The following is a 15439-nucleotide window of genomic DNA, read 5'->3' on the forward strand; positions in this document are numbered from 1 at the left end:
TGTTCAGAAATATGACCAAGTTGTTCTTAGCCTGTCTGCAACACAAATGAGAAAACAGACAGCCCGACTTGGTCGGGGCTTCCTCTAGAAGGACCACACCATGTTTCAAACTTTCCAACTGTTCACGTTTTTTATTGTATGAATTCACTTTGTGGGGACAGTGACATGGATTGCTTTTCAGATCATCAAAAGTGGCCTGAAGGCTAAGCCTACAGACACTGGAATTCCAAATGTAAAGAGTTTATTATCTGTCTTCTTAGTCAGTAATAGAACTCACTGTGCAAGAATTTAGGCAAGAAATAGTTCAAGTAAAATAGAATTTCTTAAAAACCAGAGCCTCCACCAGCCACTGGGCATTTCTCAGCCTCGTGACTGGCAGTAGACTCACTCAGGTCTTTTGGTCTCTTCCCTTTCAGTCAGTAGCTCGAAGGGAGGCCAGGGTCACTGGGTTCTGACAGCCTGCCAGATGAGCACGGCAGGCCCTACCAATGCTACTAGAATCTCATGCAAAACTCTGACAGACACTCTGGCACAAACCACTGTTAAATGTTCTCGGCCATTTGGAAAAGCATTTCTGACACTCTAGCGTCAGCTCAACAGTCACCTTGTGCTCAAGATGAACGAACCCTAAACGTACACATCTCACATCACGGCTTCTGCCAAGGGGAGGAGTTACTAGTCACTTAACTGGAAAGTATCTGCCACTCATGAAACAGTAACTACCACAAAAGGAACAGCGGGAGAGGACTTCAAAACTCACTAAAAAGTTGGACAATTTTATGCAGAAACTGCCAAAGTTTTAGTGTTTAATAATTAAGACAACTGACCAAGATGTAAAGATACCAAGTTTGAGAAACTGGGGGTGTTGGGGAGACATTCTATGGACTATGCAGGCTGTGATAAGAACGCACGCTTTAAACCTGTCGACACATGACAGTTAGTTGCAGAAAGCCACTTGGTTTTCTCTTGGCTTGGGAAAAACGACGTTCTGGATTCACTGTGAGTATCAGCAGCCTGTGGAAGAAGAAAAGCAATCAACAGCAGCACTGAGGGCACAACACAGTCACCCCCAGAATAGCAGCACTGAGGGTACAGCAGAGTGACCCCCAGAATAGCCAACAACATTTTCCACTTAGTCATCTGTGCATGTGATTCTCCATGCATACTATTCTAGAAAATTCACTTTGTTTATAAATCTTAGAAAGTGCCATTGTAAATAAAGTTGACTTGTGTGTTCCTATGTGTGGGTATGGAGAGGCGAGTGCAGGCCCTTGTGGAGGCCGGAAGAGGGTGGTGTTGTAGCAGACAGTGGTAAGGGCTCATGTGAGGGATGGGAACTGAACTTGGGTCTTCTACAAGAACATACGTATTTCTAACAGCTGAGCCATCTCTCCAGCAGCCCCTGATATGGACATTTTTATTCAAAATTCTCTGAATCTACTTCCTAGTTTCACTCCCTTTTTTGTGTGTTTCCCCATCAGTTGAACATCTTCAATGAGAGTCTTTCAGTTCTTGATTTGGGGTTTTCTGCCACAACAAAGCAAAATTCCCTCACTGGACACTTTGCAGCTGCCCTCTAAATAGGACTGAAGACGACACAGCACGTACCGAGCTCATGAGCATCTCACAGCCAAGCAACACAGTGTATTTAGTCTCCATCCCCCATCTAGTCTCCCGGACTTCAGAACAACCTATTTAACTCACTGAAAAGCTGGCTCCAGGCCATGCCCCAAAATAACTTTTAATCCCAGAATTTAAGAGGCAGAGGCAGAAGCAGGTGGATCTCTGTGAGTTTGAGGTCATCCTGGTCTATATAGCAAGTTCCAGGCCAGCCAGCCAGGGATGTATAGTGAGATTATGTCAAAAATAAAAAAAATAAAAATTGAGGGCTGTGAGTGTCCCACCCCTGATAACACAGGTGACGCTACAAAGAAATTCACTGCACTGAGTGGTTCGAACCTCTGTCAGCTTCTACCTGAAATGATTAGTAGAAATTTAATCCACTCTAGAGGGAAGGAGTCGAGTCCACAATAAAAGTCACAAAGTCTCTCGAATTTAAGAGAGATACTCATGTAGATGACCTGAATTCTCTGCTATTTCCAAAAGAAAACAATGAAATAATCTTCCAGTGGCCAGGGCAGGGTACCAAATACACATGCTCCGAAACAGCATCGCTTGGTAGTCGGTAGTTACCAGGTCACCAGCCGGAGATGTGTCCAGGTTCCAGGTGTCCAATGGGAGGCCCAGGTTATGAGCGAGGCCCATCACAAAAGTGTAAACTTAACAATTAAAATACCACGGGGCTAGAAATGGCTCGGTGGTTAAGAGCACTTTTTTGTTCTTGGAAAGACCTAGGTTTGATTCCTAGCACCCACATGGCGGCAGGTCCTGTCTGTAACTCCAGTTCCAAGGGATCTGGTGCTTTCTGGCCTAAGCACCAGGCCTGCATGAGGAGCATATGCAAGCAAAACACTCATATATACATAAATCTGAAATAGAAATTAGTTTTGTCTTTTGTTATCAATTTCACTCTTCTTAGGTGTGAGCTTTGGAGTCAACAACATTGTGTTGTGTAAGGCTTGGGCATCGTTTTAAGTAATGAAAACTGAAAATATAAATTCTACCTAAGCAATTAGTATGGCATGAAAAATTCAATACATGGAGTTCACGGGTGGGGTGCAGAGAGATGCCGGCTGGGGAAGGACACGGTGAAAACGACCAACTACATCAGCCAGCTGGCAAAGGCCACGGTGAAAACTATCAGCTATATCAGCCGGCTGGCAAAGGCCACGGTGAAAACTATCAAGTACATCAAGAGCGCTCTTGCCTTGGCTTTCCGTGTTTGCCACGAGCACAGTGGGGCCTCCCTTACCTTCAACTCTTCTGCGCAGTAGGAATCTTGTTTTCGCCTTCCAGCTCTTCCACTCCAGCCTGGGTCATGAGGTCAGCGATATTTTTCTCCAGGTCGTCAATGCGACTGCTCATGTCATCGAGTGCCACAGTTAAGGAGCCCACACACCAACGCCCTACATTGACCCCGTCCTCCCCGTCCTCCTCCAGGCCCCCGCTGCCTGGCTTAAGCAGCTGCCTTCCCCAGTTTCTTCCGGTTACAGCGATAGCCTGGCGGTCCAAGTGCAGGGTACCCAGGTGAGTTCTCACTTTCCCAAGCCTCGGTTTCTTTATTTGTTAATAGCAGAGGGCTATGCATTCCACTGGTAAGGGTAACAAGAGGACTGGAGACTGAAAGGCTCAAGTGTGCACTGCCAGCCAACAGTTACCTTACAGCCCAACCCCTTCACTGGCATTCTGGAGGGCCCCCAACAGGGAACTTGGCTAGCTCCGCCACGCCTGTCTTGGCACCATCCTTTTCGAGAACACAGTATAGCCCAGATCAGTAAAGCAATTTCTAAGTGTGGTTGGAGAGATGGCTCAGGGTTAGGAGCATCTGAGGCTCTCGCAGAGAACCTGAACGGGGTTCCCAGTACCCATATTAGGTAGCTCACAACCGCCGGTAACTCCAGCTCCAGGGGAGCCAACGTCTCTGCTCTCTTCAGTCACTCACGCGCACCTATTGTACACATAATTAAAAATAATAACAAATTCTTGTTTAAAAACAGTAACTTCTAAATGACTACCTTAAGTCGGTTTGCAAACCACCTGCTCACCCCCACCATTAAGAAGCTGCCTCCGAACCAGAAGGATATTCCGTCCAATGATCTGGTCGGACATGATCTGAAACTTGTCTTGCATCTGTTGCAGGAGCGTCTCCACCTACGAGAAACCAGAACAAATCCGCCGATACCAGTTTATCCCGAGACCCCTTTCCTGGGAGGAAGGGGAGGCGAGGACGCGGGCGGGAACGCTCGGCAGGTGTGCCAGGCCTTTAGTCAGGTCCCCGCCAGAGCGGGTTTGGTATTCCCATGGGTCAGGTCACGAGGGTCCAAGCCGGGGTCGCTGGAGGGCAAGCCCGGCAGGTGCGCCGGCCGAGGCCGCTGGCCACACCCCACGCTAGGGCCGAGAGCGGCCGGGGAATGTCGGGGCCCACGTAAGCCCGCCGCTTACCACCAAGGTGATGTCCTGCATGGTCTTGGGGTCCGTCTCGGCCATCTCCCCGGTGCCCAGCTTGGCGGCGATGTCTCGGAACCGTCACCTACACTTCGGTTTCCTGGCGCAGACGCCCCCAAGCCGCCAGTTCTCGCGACAACACAGTCACGGGACCGCGAGGCATTGTGGGTGCTGTAGTTTCCGTAATGCATCGGAAGGGTCTGGGGGACTTCAGAGCGTCCACTCTGCGGATAGGCTCCGCCTCCACCCGCCCCAGCTCCACCCTGCACGCCGCACGGACGGAAGAGCGGAAGAGGCGAGAAAACCGGATGTGGGCAAAGGTTACGGGAATTAGCGTTGGTCCCTTCCGCGGCTGTAGTCAGACACACAGGCCTTGCAAGAAAAATCAGTGGGTGAAGGCGATTGCATCCAAATCCGACACTGGAGTTCGATCCTCCATGTTTGAAGAAGAGACCCAACTCCCACAGATTGACCTCTGGCTTGCACACATGTGCTATGACATGCACACGCATATACACATATACATATACCACCCAAAATAAATGTAATAATAATGTAAAAAACCCTAAAAATTGGTGAGAGTGCCCTGACTGGCTGGCTGCTCTTCACGAAGACCTATTCTAGAAGACATGGCCCAAGAAGTATGCCGAATCCCGTAATCCTACTTAACTTGGGAAGATGGGCCAGGAGGGATCCTGAGCTCAAGGCATGCCTGAGAAAACTTAGGCTCTGTCTCAGAAAGGAAATAAAACAAAAATGTAACAAGAAAAAAGAGGAGAGGATAAAATGTACCCAGTGGCAAAACATTTGCCCAGCACAAAGAAGCCAACACTGTAGAAACAAAACGAAACAAAAGCTCAGGCTATCGCCCCCACCCTGGAGGAGCGCACCGCCTCACAGTAGACCCGGTTGCCAGGGTTTTAGTGTGATTTAAATAAGTGGAATCTAACCTGGCTTCTTTCTCTCAACGCCAAAGCTGCCTGATGCGAAGAGGGACAGGTTTCCATTTGGGTAAAAGGGAGCAGTGTCTGAAAAGACTGGACTGGGATACTTATGTCACAGGTGCGGATCTGAGGGGGTTGGGGGCACTGGTTCATTCCTTCCCGGGATTCGTAGATGGGCTGAGATGGCTTTCAGGTGACATCATTGTTGGGGTAGAAGTCTACACTGGGGTTTCTAGTGAGGTCTAGCCTACGACCATGAGCAAGCCCAAAACATCTATGAATTAGTGCTCACACTGGAAGATGACAGCTTCTCGTTTCTTTTTAAAAGAGTTTTATCTTGTTTTAGCTATGTTTGTGCATGTGTGTGTTCACGTGCATGCTCACGCACTCTCATGAACACAGGTGCTCTCAGAATCCAGAAGAGGGCATTGGATCCCCTGTAGCTGGAGTTACAGGCTGTTGCGAGCAGTCCAATGTGGGCGCTGGGAAGCAGACTCAAAGCCTCTCCAGCCCCTGCTTCCTCCTTTATTCCCATCCTCCTTTACCTGGTAGGAGATTTGTGGTTGTTGGTTTTTGATTTTTTTTTTTCTGATTGAGTTTTTCTTCATCTAAACAGCAGATGTGACACTCTAAGTGATGACTTAATTTTCTTTCTTACCCTTACAGAGATGCTCTTTCTGGTGTGTTAAACAGCTGCTTTCCACAAAAGCCTCTCTACACTCAGGGCTGATACACCCTTTGTAGGGGCTGACCCGGAGCCCGGATGGATTCTGTTTTGTTAATGAAGCTGCTGCATATATGAGCAAGGTGCCAGGAACTGACCTTGCGCTGAAATTTAAATCAATCTCATTTTAACCTTTCTGTTCATGCCGAAGTTGGCTTCCCTTCTTTTAACATTTTAAAGCGTTTCCTAGGTTAATTTTAAGTTGTAATTTTCTTCCCCATGTTCAGAACAACTTAGTTTTACAAGAGCTTGCTGTGTCTCTTGTTGGGGAAGATTATTGTAAGGTGTGTGACTTTTGTTTATGCTGCATTTGTTTAACTCTGTGAAGCTGTGATTCTTTGCCTGTCTAAAACACCTGATGGTCTAATAAAGAGCTAAATGGCCAATAGCTAGACAGGAGCAAGGATAGGCGGGGCTGGTGGGCAGAGAGGACAAACAGGAGAAAGGAGAAAGGGGGAGCAAGATAGAACAAGGAGAGGAGACTATCAGGGCCAGCCGGCCGGCCGGCCAGCCACCCACCCAGCCACCCAGCCATCTGATTGGAGTGTTGGGAACTGAACTCAGGTCTTCTACAAGAGCACTGTGCTCTCTTACCTGCTGAGCTGTCTTGCGAGCCCTCTGATGAATCTCCGAGGGAGTTCCAGAGTAGTAAGGAGGAAGACCCACTCTGGACTTGGGCAGCTTCATCTCATGAACTGGGGTGCTGGACTGACTGGAGTCATGTGACCGCCTGCCTCATGTTCCTGCCCTCCATGCATTCCCCAACATGTTGGACTGTGCCCTCAAACTGTGAGTTCACTGAAACCCTCTCTCTCTCCTAAGTTTCTTTTGTTGGGTAGTTTGTCAGAGCGATGAGAACGGTAACTGATACATGATGCTGGATTTTCTTTTTTTTTTTTAATGAGTGTAAGTAAAATTATAAATTTGTACTTTATTACATTTGTGTGTTTGAGTGTAGAGGTCAGAGGAAAACTTGGAGTTTGTTTCACCTGGTGGGTTCTGGTGATTGAACCCGGATGGTCAGATTTGATGGCAAGCACCTCTACCCTATGAGCCCCACAGACTTTAGATGATAGTTTGAACGCAGATGGAGCTGATGCTACAGCTGACTGCTCAGTAAGGCAGAGTTGAGGTGGTGACAGGTGTGCAGGATGTGGCTGCGTCTCGATCTACAGGCATTGCCTCGAGAAAACAATGCTTTGAGATGACGGGGAGCCTGAGGGATGGCTGGTCGCCCTTGAAACAGCAATGCCTTTGCAATCTGCAGAGGGACAGGGTGGGCAGTTGCTGGATCCGGAACATCTGCTTGCTTCCTCTTGGCGACAAGCTCAGAGAAACTGTGGAGTTCCTGAAGGTACCAGATGCTTGGTCTTCAGGGAATGATCCTGCCCCTGGAGGCTGCCCTGCTGGCAGAGAAGAGGCCAGAACAGGGCCCACACTCCCACCCAGTGCAGGCTTCACTGCAGAGCAGAGGCCAGGCTGGTTAGAGAGCAAACTGTCCAGCGGTGACATATTTAATTTAGAAAGTGTCGCCTTAGGACCCATCCTCTTGGCTGGGAGGTCCCTATAAAGGCCAAGGTTTGTTGGACTTTTGCAGGGTGCCCTGTGCACTGGGTGTCTTAACAGGGGCCCGGAGGCAGGAGGAGGTCACAGCTTTGCGCTTGTTTGCAGAAGAACAGAAAATTGCTTTTCTGAGGAAGATGGCAAGATCGGCAGTGTCCCGATTGGCTCAAATTGCTTTGCTTTTGCTCTGAAGTGTTAGTTTATGCTTCTTACATTCATTTGAGGCAATTTTCCAAATTAACATCTTCGTGACTTGCTGCCAGGAAATCAACTTCCTTCTTATTTACCCGAACCAGCGGTTTCCTGGAGACAGAGTGTCCAAGGGGCAGAGAATAGTTCCTGCAGCTCCTGACTTGCACGTTTGGGTTCCTTTAGTGCAACTTCCTCTGTCACTGTCATTGCAGGGCTCATGGCCTCCATATGCCCTGTGGAGACACTGACTCATTTCTGGAGGTGTCTTCGAGGTTAGCAGAAAAAGTACCAGGGTGAATGTGGACACCATACTTAACAGGTGTAAGAGCTGGTTGTGGTGGTGCACACCAGTAGGATTTGCTGACGGAGTCAAAGCCAAGAGGAGGGTCATGAGTTTGAGGCAGAAAGATAAGAGCCAGAGGGGATGGAGGACACCAGGAGAACACGGCCCTCTGAGTTAACTAAGCAAGGCACACATGAGCTCCCAGAGACAGAAGCAGCAAGCACAGGGTCTACATGGGTCTGCACCAGGTTCTCTGTGTATATATTAAAGTTATTGGCTAAGTATTTTATGGTACTTCTGACTGAGAACGAGGGGATCTCTGTCTCTTGTGCCTGCTCTTGGAACTTTTTTTTTTTGCTCCTGTTAGGTTGCCATGTCCAACTTGGATGTGAAAGATCTATTTATTTATTTATTTATTTATTTATTTATTTATTATGTATACAATATTCTGTCTGCATATATGCCTGCAGGCCAGAAGAGGGCACCAGACCTCATTACAGATGGTTGTGAGCCACCATGTGGTTGCTGGGAATTGAACTCAGGACCTTTGGAAGAGCAGGCAATGCTCTTAACAGCTGAGCCATCTCTCCAGCCCCGATGTGAAAGTTTTTGCTTCGTCTTAATATATTTTCTTTTTCATTTTTGGTTGTTATCTCTTAGAAGCCTGTTCTTTTTCTAATGGGAGACAGAAAGGGAGTGAATCCAGAGAGGGGAAGTGAGGAGGAACTGGGAGGAATAGAGGGAGAGGAAACAGTAATAAGGATATAGTGTTTGAGAAAAGAACCTCTTTTCAATAAAAGGAAAGAAAAAGACCCAGTTAGAGATGGTTTGTGAATCTCAGTGGCTTCATCTGTGTAATGGAGAGAATACTGCTTTTAATGTCTCATGAGTTATGTAGGCTACAAAGAGAATTACATACATTTCATATGTAATGAGAAATGTTATCCACATATATATGTATGGATATGTAGTGTTAGAGGCGGGGAGAGGGCTCATTGGTTAAGAGCATTGGGTGCTATTTCAGAGGACCAGGGTTCAAGTCCCAGCACCCAGGTGGCAGCTCACAACTGTCTGTAACTCCCGTTCCAGGGAATGAGTTGCCCTCTTCTGGCCTCTGGGGATACCAGGCATCCACATAGTGTACAGACAGATACACATGCAGGCAAAACACACCCATACACGTAAAATAAAGTAAAAAAATAAATGTTTCAAAAAGTGCAATGCTTGGCCCACAAAGGCATTTTATAAAATATCACCCTATTCTCTCTTCATTTTACTAAGGACATCTCTAAAGTACTCTTGCTGTTGTCTATCACGTATATATCCATGCTCTATCTTCTACCTACCTACCTCTGTCTATCTATATCTATGCATAACAAAGCAGATTAAGGGAGAAAGGCTTTATTTTTGAGAGGGCATTTAATTCTCAGATCATGATGCTGGTACACATGGATGGTCACAGTCTGTTATGGCAGAGATGGCCTGGTGGCAGGAGCAGGAAACTGATGAAATCGCAGCAGAACTCAGGAAGGAGATAGTGAACAGGAGGAAGGTCTGGGCTGCGAGGCCTCAAGATGTGCTTTTAGTGACCCGCTTCTTTCGGGCACCCACTTCCTATAGACTCTATGACTTTCCCACACAGACCGCCAGCTAGGTACCAAGTGCTAGAACCTGTGAGCCTGTGGGGGACACTTTATATTCCATTCATCTATCAGTGAGGGGAGGATAAGACAAGCCTCATCCTCAATTGGCCATGAATTTGCTGCGTAGGCAAAGATGACCTTGAACTCTTGCTTAGATTATAGGTATGCCTCACCATGACTGGCTACTTTATTTGCTTTTATTGCACAGATGTTCGTTAGTGCCAAGGGACTTGCCAGTCCATTAGCAAGAAGAAATAGAGGGAGCAGTGTTAATACAGGTTTTGCATGACCACTGATGAAAGTGTTTCCCCATGAGGTCATGAGAAGTGTTTGTGCTACGGACTGAGGAGGAGAGAAAATGACTGGGAATATTTTTGAAAGGCACAGTCAGATCTCGTGATGATGATGATGTTGATGGTGGCTTAGGCGTCAACAGAAAGGACAGCCTTTCTTTGATGGTGTGATTGATCTGTCCACACATACTCAAGTCAACTGTACCTAGAGACATCTCTCGGTTACATTTACAAAACCAGAAACAGCTCAGAGATCCTGCAGACGTGGCCTCTTTGACTTGGGGTTGTAACCTGCACAGGCCTAGCTCTGGGGAACCTCACACTACCCTCCCCTCAGCGTTCTCTTCTCTCTCTTCATTTGGGGATGAATGGGCATTGGGAGGACATGGGTTGGTTTTTGAATAATCAATATATGAATTAGTCTAGCCAACGTTGGAAACGTGGCTCGGTGACTGAGTGCTTGGTACTCTTGCACAGGACCTGAGTTCAGATCCCATCACGCATGTTGGGTGGTCCACAGCCACCTGTAACTCTAGCCCTAGGGGTCCTGCCACCCTCTTCTGACCTCTGCAAGCACTTGCATATATGTGTCCTACAACATACACGTTAAAAAAAAAGCAACAACAAATCTCTCAAATCTGGCAGAAGCCCTTATGTATGTGTTAATGAGTCCAACAATGGCTTATCCCCAAAATGGTTGGGGATGCTTAAGAAATGAAAGTATTTTGCATGGGAGAAATTTCTAAGTTCCAATATTTAGTATACCATTAACACTTCCTAGCGGAAACTCTCAGGAACTTAGTAGCAGAAGGTGCCGTCAGGAAGGGGTGCTGAGTAGAGGAAGGCACCTCGCAGTGCGGGGCACCGTCACCTCTGCGTAAGCTGGTTGTATTAGTGACTGCTGCACAGTGATATAGTATCCCACGGAGACAACCCGAGGACGGATTTATCTTGGCTCATGGTTGCTGAGGTGTCTGTCTGCACCAGAAGGATGTGGTGAGCAGAGCAGTTCATAGTACGGCAGGAAGTAGAGACAGGACAGAAAGTGTCCATGCACAAGATCCTGCTAAGTGCTTGCCCTCAGTGGCCTACTTTCTCCAGTTAGGCACTTTTTGATGTTTTGAGACAATGACCCCCCTCCATCCTGAAAATAAAACAAAAACAAAGCAACCCAAAAGACTGGGGACCAAGTATTCAACCTTTGAGTACGTAGGGACATCGTATATCCAAACCATAAAGTTGGTGTCGATGGATAGGCACTGCAGCCTATGACTCAGACTGCGGTTTTCTGGTCTACAGTAGGCCTTTGGTGTGTTAATACCAAGTTGAGAACTGTAATACTGTCCCGCAGTAGGGAGACTGTGAGTGGTCTTAGCAGCCACTTGAAGGAGCTGTGACTCCTCTTGGCTTCCTGTCTCTTGATTTGAAATTTCCCCGCACAGACTCGATGAGCAGGCAGGAGCCACTACTGTTGGGAGAGCTCTTGCCTATCATGCAGAAAGCCTTGGGTTCCATCCCCAGCACTTTGTTAACTGAGCCTGATGGCACACACTTGAATTCCAGCACTCAGGAGGTAGAGGCAGGAGAAGTTCAAGGTCATTCTTGGCTACCTAAGGTGCGTGAGGCCAGCTGCGCTATGAGACCTTGTCTCAAAAAAAAAAAAAAAGTAGAAAAGACCTTCACAACGTTCTGCTTGTATCCTCAGAGCGAGACATGATGCATTTATTTTGTTTAAAAATTGACCCATCTCCATTTATCTGACTGTTTGAAATGAGAGTTTGAGAGTCTTCCCAGAGCCATCAAATTCCCTCTCTGTTCTAAGAGTCAAAGTCTTATTTGGTATCAACCTTGAAAATCGGGTGCCCTTCCTCCTTTTGTTTGAGACCGGGTATCTCCTTTGCCTTACAAAGTAGGCCAGATCGGCTGGCCGGCCTGCTTCCAGGGTGCCGCTTGTCCCCTGACTCCCGTCTCACCTTTGCTGCGATTATAGGTATGCACCCCCATGCTTGGCTTTTTATATGGGCTCTGGGGATCTGAACTTACCTGAGGTCAGGGTTTTATCAATTGAGCCATTCCACCCCCTGCCCCCTATACTTCTCTTGTTCTGTGTTCTATTTATTTATTTATTTATTTAATTTATTTTTATCATGTATACAACGTTCTGCCTGCAGTGTCCCTGCAGGCCAGAAGTTGGCACCAGATCTTATTAGAGATGGTTGTAAGCCACCATGTGTTTGCTGGGAATTGAACTCAGGACCTCTGGTAGAACAATCAGTGCTCTTAACCGCTGAGCCATCTCTCCAGCCCTTGTTCTGTGTTCTTATCTAAATTGTAATCTACATGAAGGGTAGGGGAGGAGTCTTCTCTAGATTCCTTCAGCGGGTGCACCACTGCGCATGTGCGCTCGCTCTAGCAACGGCTCCAGTTCACACTGAAGGAGGAGTTTTCTGGCTGTTGCTTAGTATGCGACTTAGGCTGCCTTTAAACCTGAGGATGCTCTTTGGTCCATTCAAGGGAGAACATTCCCCCTTTCCCTGCCTTGCAGGAGGAGAGCGGAGCACTGGGGTACACCAAGTAGGGTCAGAAGAGGACCATCTTGTAGAGTGTGAATGTGTGGGCTCAGATTCTCCCCCATCATATAGCAGGCCATGTGCCCACAGAGAACCTTTATGTCATGTTCACAATGTGGCATCTTTTATTTAAAAGATCTCCATGTCTGGGAACTATGAGATACGAATGACTTGGCTTTATGTGCTCATCCAATTGAGCGTGAGGCCGGGCCTGGAAGTCTTCAGTCAGCTGCACAGTTGACTGTGATATGGTAAGTCATATCCTTGTGCTAGACATGGCTTGCCTGTTGCACAACTTGTATGCTGGAGTTTTTTTACTTTCATGGGTGGTATGCATGTGTGTGTATGTATAGGTACACACATGTGGAGTATAGTAAAGAGCATCAGGTGGTCTAGTCATTCTACACGTGTTCGAGGCAGGGTCTCCCCCTGAACCTGGGGCTGTCTTGGCTAGGCTGGAACCCAGCAAACCCTAATGACCTTCTGGTCTCTGTCCACCTCCCCCCACCTACAGCTGGGACTTTTGTGAGGATGCTTGCTTTGGAGGCGGGTACTGGGATCTGAGCACCGGTCCTTATGTTGAGGAACAAATACTCTGAACCACTGAGCCATCTCCCTAGCTGCCCCCCTCCAGCTCTTTAGACCCATTGACCTAACATAGGCAGGGGATCCCGAGTGATCCGAAATGTGAATCCAGCATCAGACACACTAGACACATGGAGAAATCAGATGAGAGCTACTGGCCAAGAGTTTTAACCACTTGATACCATTTATTTTTAATGAAAAAAAAAATCTCTGCATTCTATATGGTCCGAAAAGATTGGCCGTGGAAACAAAGAGCGGTATGTGGACCTCTACTCGCTCAATCTCACTACAACAAAGACAACGTATGACTCTATCGGCCGCGGAAGGTGAACTCAAAAGCACAGGGCCAACATAGATTGCATAAGAAAGCATGTGTGCGCAAGTGTGTGTGGGGGGGGTTAAAACCTTTTGTAAGCAACGGCATTAAAACATACTAAGACCCTTACCTTCCCCTCATTCTGAGCTCTAAAGCCACAGGCTGGCATTAGCTTCATTTGATAGAAAAAAAAATTTGGTGTGAGCTTCGATGGTTCATTTACAGTTTCTCAAAGAGAAGATAATCTCCGCAGGAACGTTCACGTCCTTTTTAGCCTGACGTGCTCACAGGACAAAACTCAATTCCTCTCCAGACATAATGAACAACTTTTTATTCTCAGCTTTGCGAACAACGGTAGTCACACAGAAGGGTACTTTAAAAACTACCTGGGTTTACTCTATTTTATGCCTGTATATATGAAACAAACGGCGTGGATAGGCGTAATGCGTGTGTACATGTGTGGGTAATATATGTGCGGACAAGGTGGTACCTGTTGGTCTCTTCATAGGCATACCACGATGACATTTGCACTTGGACATATCCCAAGGAGGGAGAGGGTCTCCACCGTGACCTGTGTCGTCATAAGGACTGTGGGTCTGGGGGTGGTACAATTACAGACGCTTGCCCGTGGGAGAATAGTTCAGCCCTTAGCTTCTGATTCCCCGCTTCCCACCTGGGAGTCAGGACCATGGCGTTTGGTGGCAGTGGGAAGTGGCGGCAGTCCTACTGAGGGGAGAAGACTTCTTCCCCGTGCCCTTCCCCCATCCCCAACATGTGGACCTGCCTGCCTGGCTGGTCAGTCAGCATTCGGTGTTTAGACTGAGCAGGCGCCTGGAGATGCAACTTTGCCGCACAGTGAGTGACAGCTCGGTGGACTGACCTCGGCTGGAGAGCTCAGCTGGCTGAGCTTCCACCTCCTCTGTCTAACCACCTCAAAAGCAGGCAGCCCCTGCAGTCGTCTACATAAATACTGGGTATATACACAGACAGGTACCCCGTCCATGTACAGACACAAACCCACCCCACAGCTGCATGGGCGGAGCGCTGCCTAGCAACGTGTTGACACATCAGGAAAAGTAGTCATTGTTCCTGCTCCCTAAGGTCCGGGGTCGCACGTGATCTCTAAACATTCAGGGCAAATCCAGAGGGTTCCATTAATCAAAGGAAGAAGGAAAATGCTGTCAAAGGATGAGGTACAGATTAAACGAAATTGCAAAGAAAAAAGGAGAAAGTGGAACAATTGAGGCCTGGTTGTGAAGTTTGAGAGCTGTAAACGGCAATCTTCAGATTTGGATAGACTTTTTTTTTTTCTTTTTCCTGTTGCCATGGCAACCGGGGAGTCAAGCTTCAGACTGGCGTTCTCACAGACCTGAGTGGAGAAGGTACAGAATTAGGTCGGGAATATCACAACTCACTTCAAAACACTCAACTAAATCCAGACCAGTGATTGACAGGCTCCAACACACGCCACACTCCCCTGAACATTATCTTTTTCTTTAGCGTGGCATTTGAAGACAAGATTATCTTACTGGCTACATCTAAAGAAGCTGAACTTGGGGCTGTGATTACAGAGCAACGGTGCAGGACTTCTTGGTGTGTGAGGCCCAGCACACCCCTCAATAAACATAAAAGCCAGCTTCTGGAAGTGCTGACGGCTTTAGGCATCAAAGTTCTTCCCTGAGACTGACAGCAGCTGTTAGCGTGGCTACAGTTGGGCCTTGCGTTCTGATCATTAGCACGGGTGTGCTGGGCTAGGAATACATTGCACAGAGCCCAGAGCCCAATCAATGGCTAATTGTAGATGTGCTTCTCTATCATCTGTCAATCTATCATCTACCTATGAATCATGTATCCATCTAACTAGCCGATCAGACAACTATCAATCAAGCAGACAGATCTATTAACAATCAGACATCCATGTATGTATAAGATCTATTAACAGTCAGACATCTATGTATGTGTATCTATTTTCAATCATCTGCCTATCTTCAGTGAATCAGACATCTATCATCTATTTCTCGTCTATCTATATTCTGCTACAGAGCAAAGACCTGTTGGTAGTTCTTGAAACAACAGATTCCTTCCTTCCTTCCTTCCTTCCTTCCTTCCTTCCTTCCTTCCTTCCTTCCTTCCTTCCTTCCTTCCTTCCTTCCTTCCTTCCTTTTTCGGGACAGGGTTTCTCTGTGTAACAGTCCTGGCTGTCCCGGAACTAGCTCTTGTAGACCAGGCTGGCCTCAAACTCACAGAGATCCGCCTGCTTC

General features: G+C 47.4%; 2 protein-coding genes across 2 annotated transcripts in view; both read right to left on the reverse strand.

The window, feature by feature from the left end:
* Positions 1 to 786: 786 nt before the first annotated feature.
* On the reverse strand, positions 787 to 4221 carry Hsbp1 (heat shock factor binding protein 1). The gene is made up of 4 exons (XM_057753744.1): positions 4063 to 4221; positions 3705 to 3771; positions 2873 to 2993; positions 787 to 1014 (listed from the first exon to the last, which is right to left on the reverse strand). The coding sequence occupies exons 1-3, from the start codon at positions 4105 to 4107 to the stop codon at positions 2875 to 2877; spliced, it is 231 nt and encodes a 76-aa protein (XP_057609727.1). The 5' UTR covers positions 4108 to 4221; the 3' UTR covers positions 787 to 1014; positions 2873 to 2874.
* An 8802-nt stretch (positions 4222 to 13023) lies between these two features.
* Cdh13 (cadherin 13) overlaps positions 13024 to 15439 on the reverse strand; it is a 940941-nt gene continuing 938525 nt past the window's right edge. The window contains exon 14 of the mRNA XM_057754115.1: positions 13024 to 14547. Within this exon, the coding sequence (XP_057610098.1) occupies positions 14540 to 14547 (8 nt within the window). The 3' untranslated portion in view covers positions 13024 to 14539. The remainder of the gene's footprint in view (positions 14548 to 15439) is intronic.

Source organism: Chionomys nivalis, chromosome 21 (genome assembly GCF_950005125.1).
Source record: "Chionomys nivalis chromosome 21, mChiNiv1.1, whole genome shotgun sequence".
NCBI lineage: Eukaryota > Metazoa > Chordata > Mammalia > Rodentia > Cricetidae > Chionomys > Chionomys nivalis.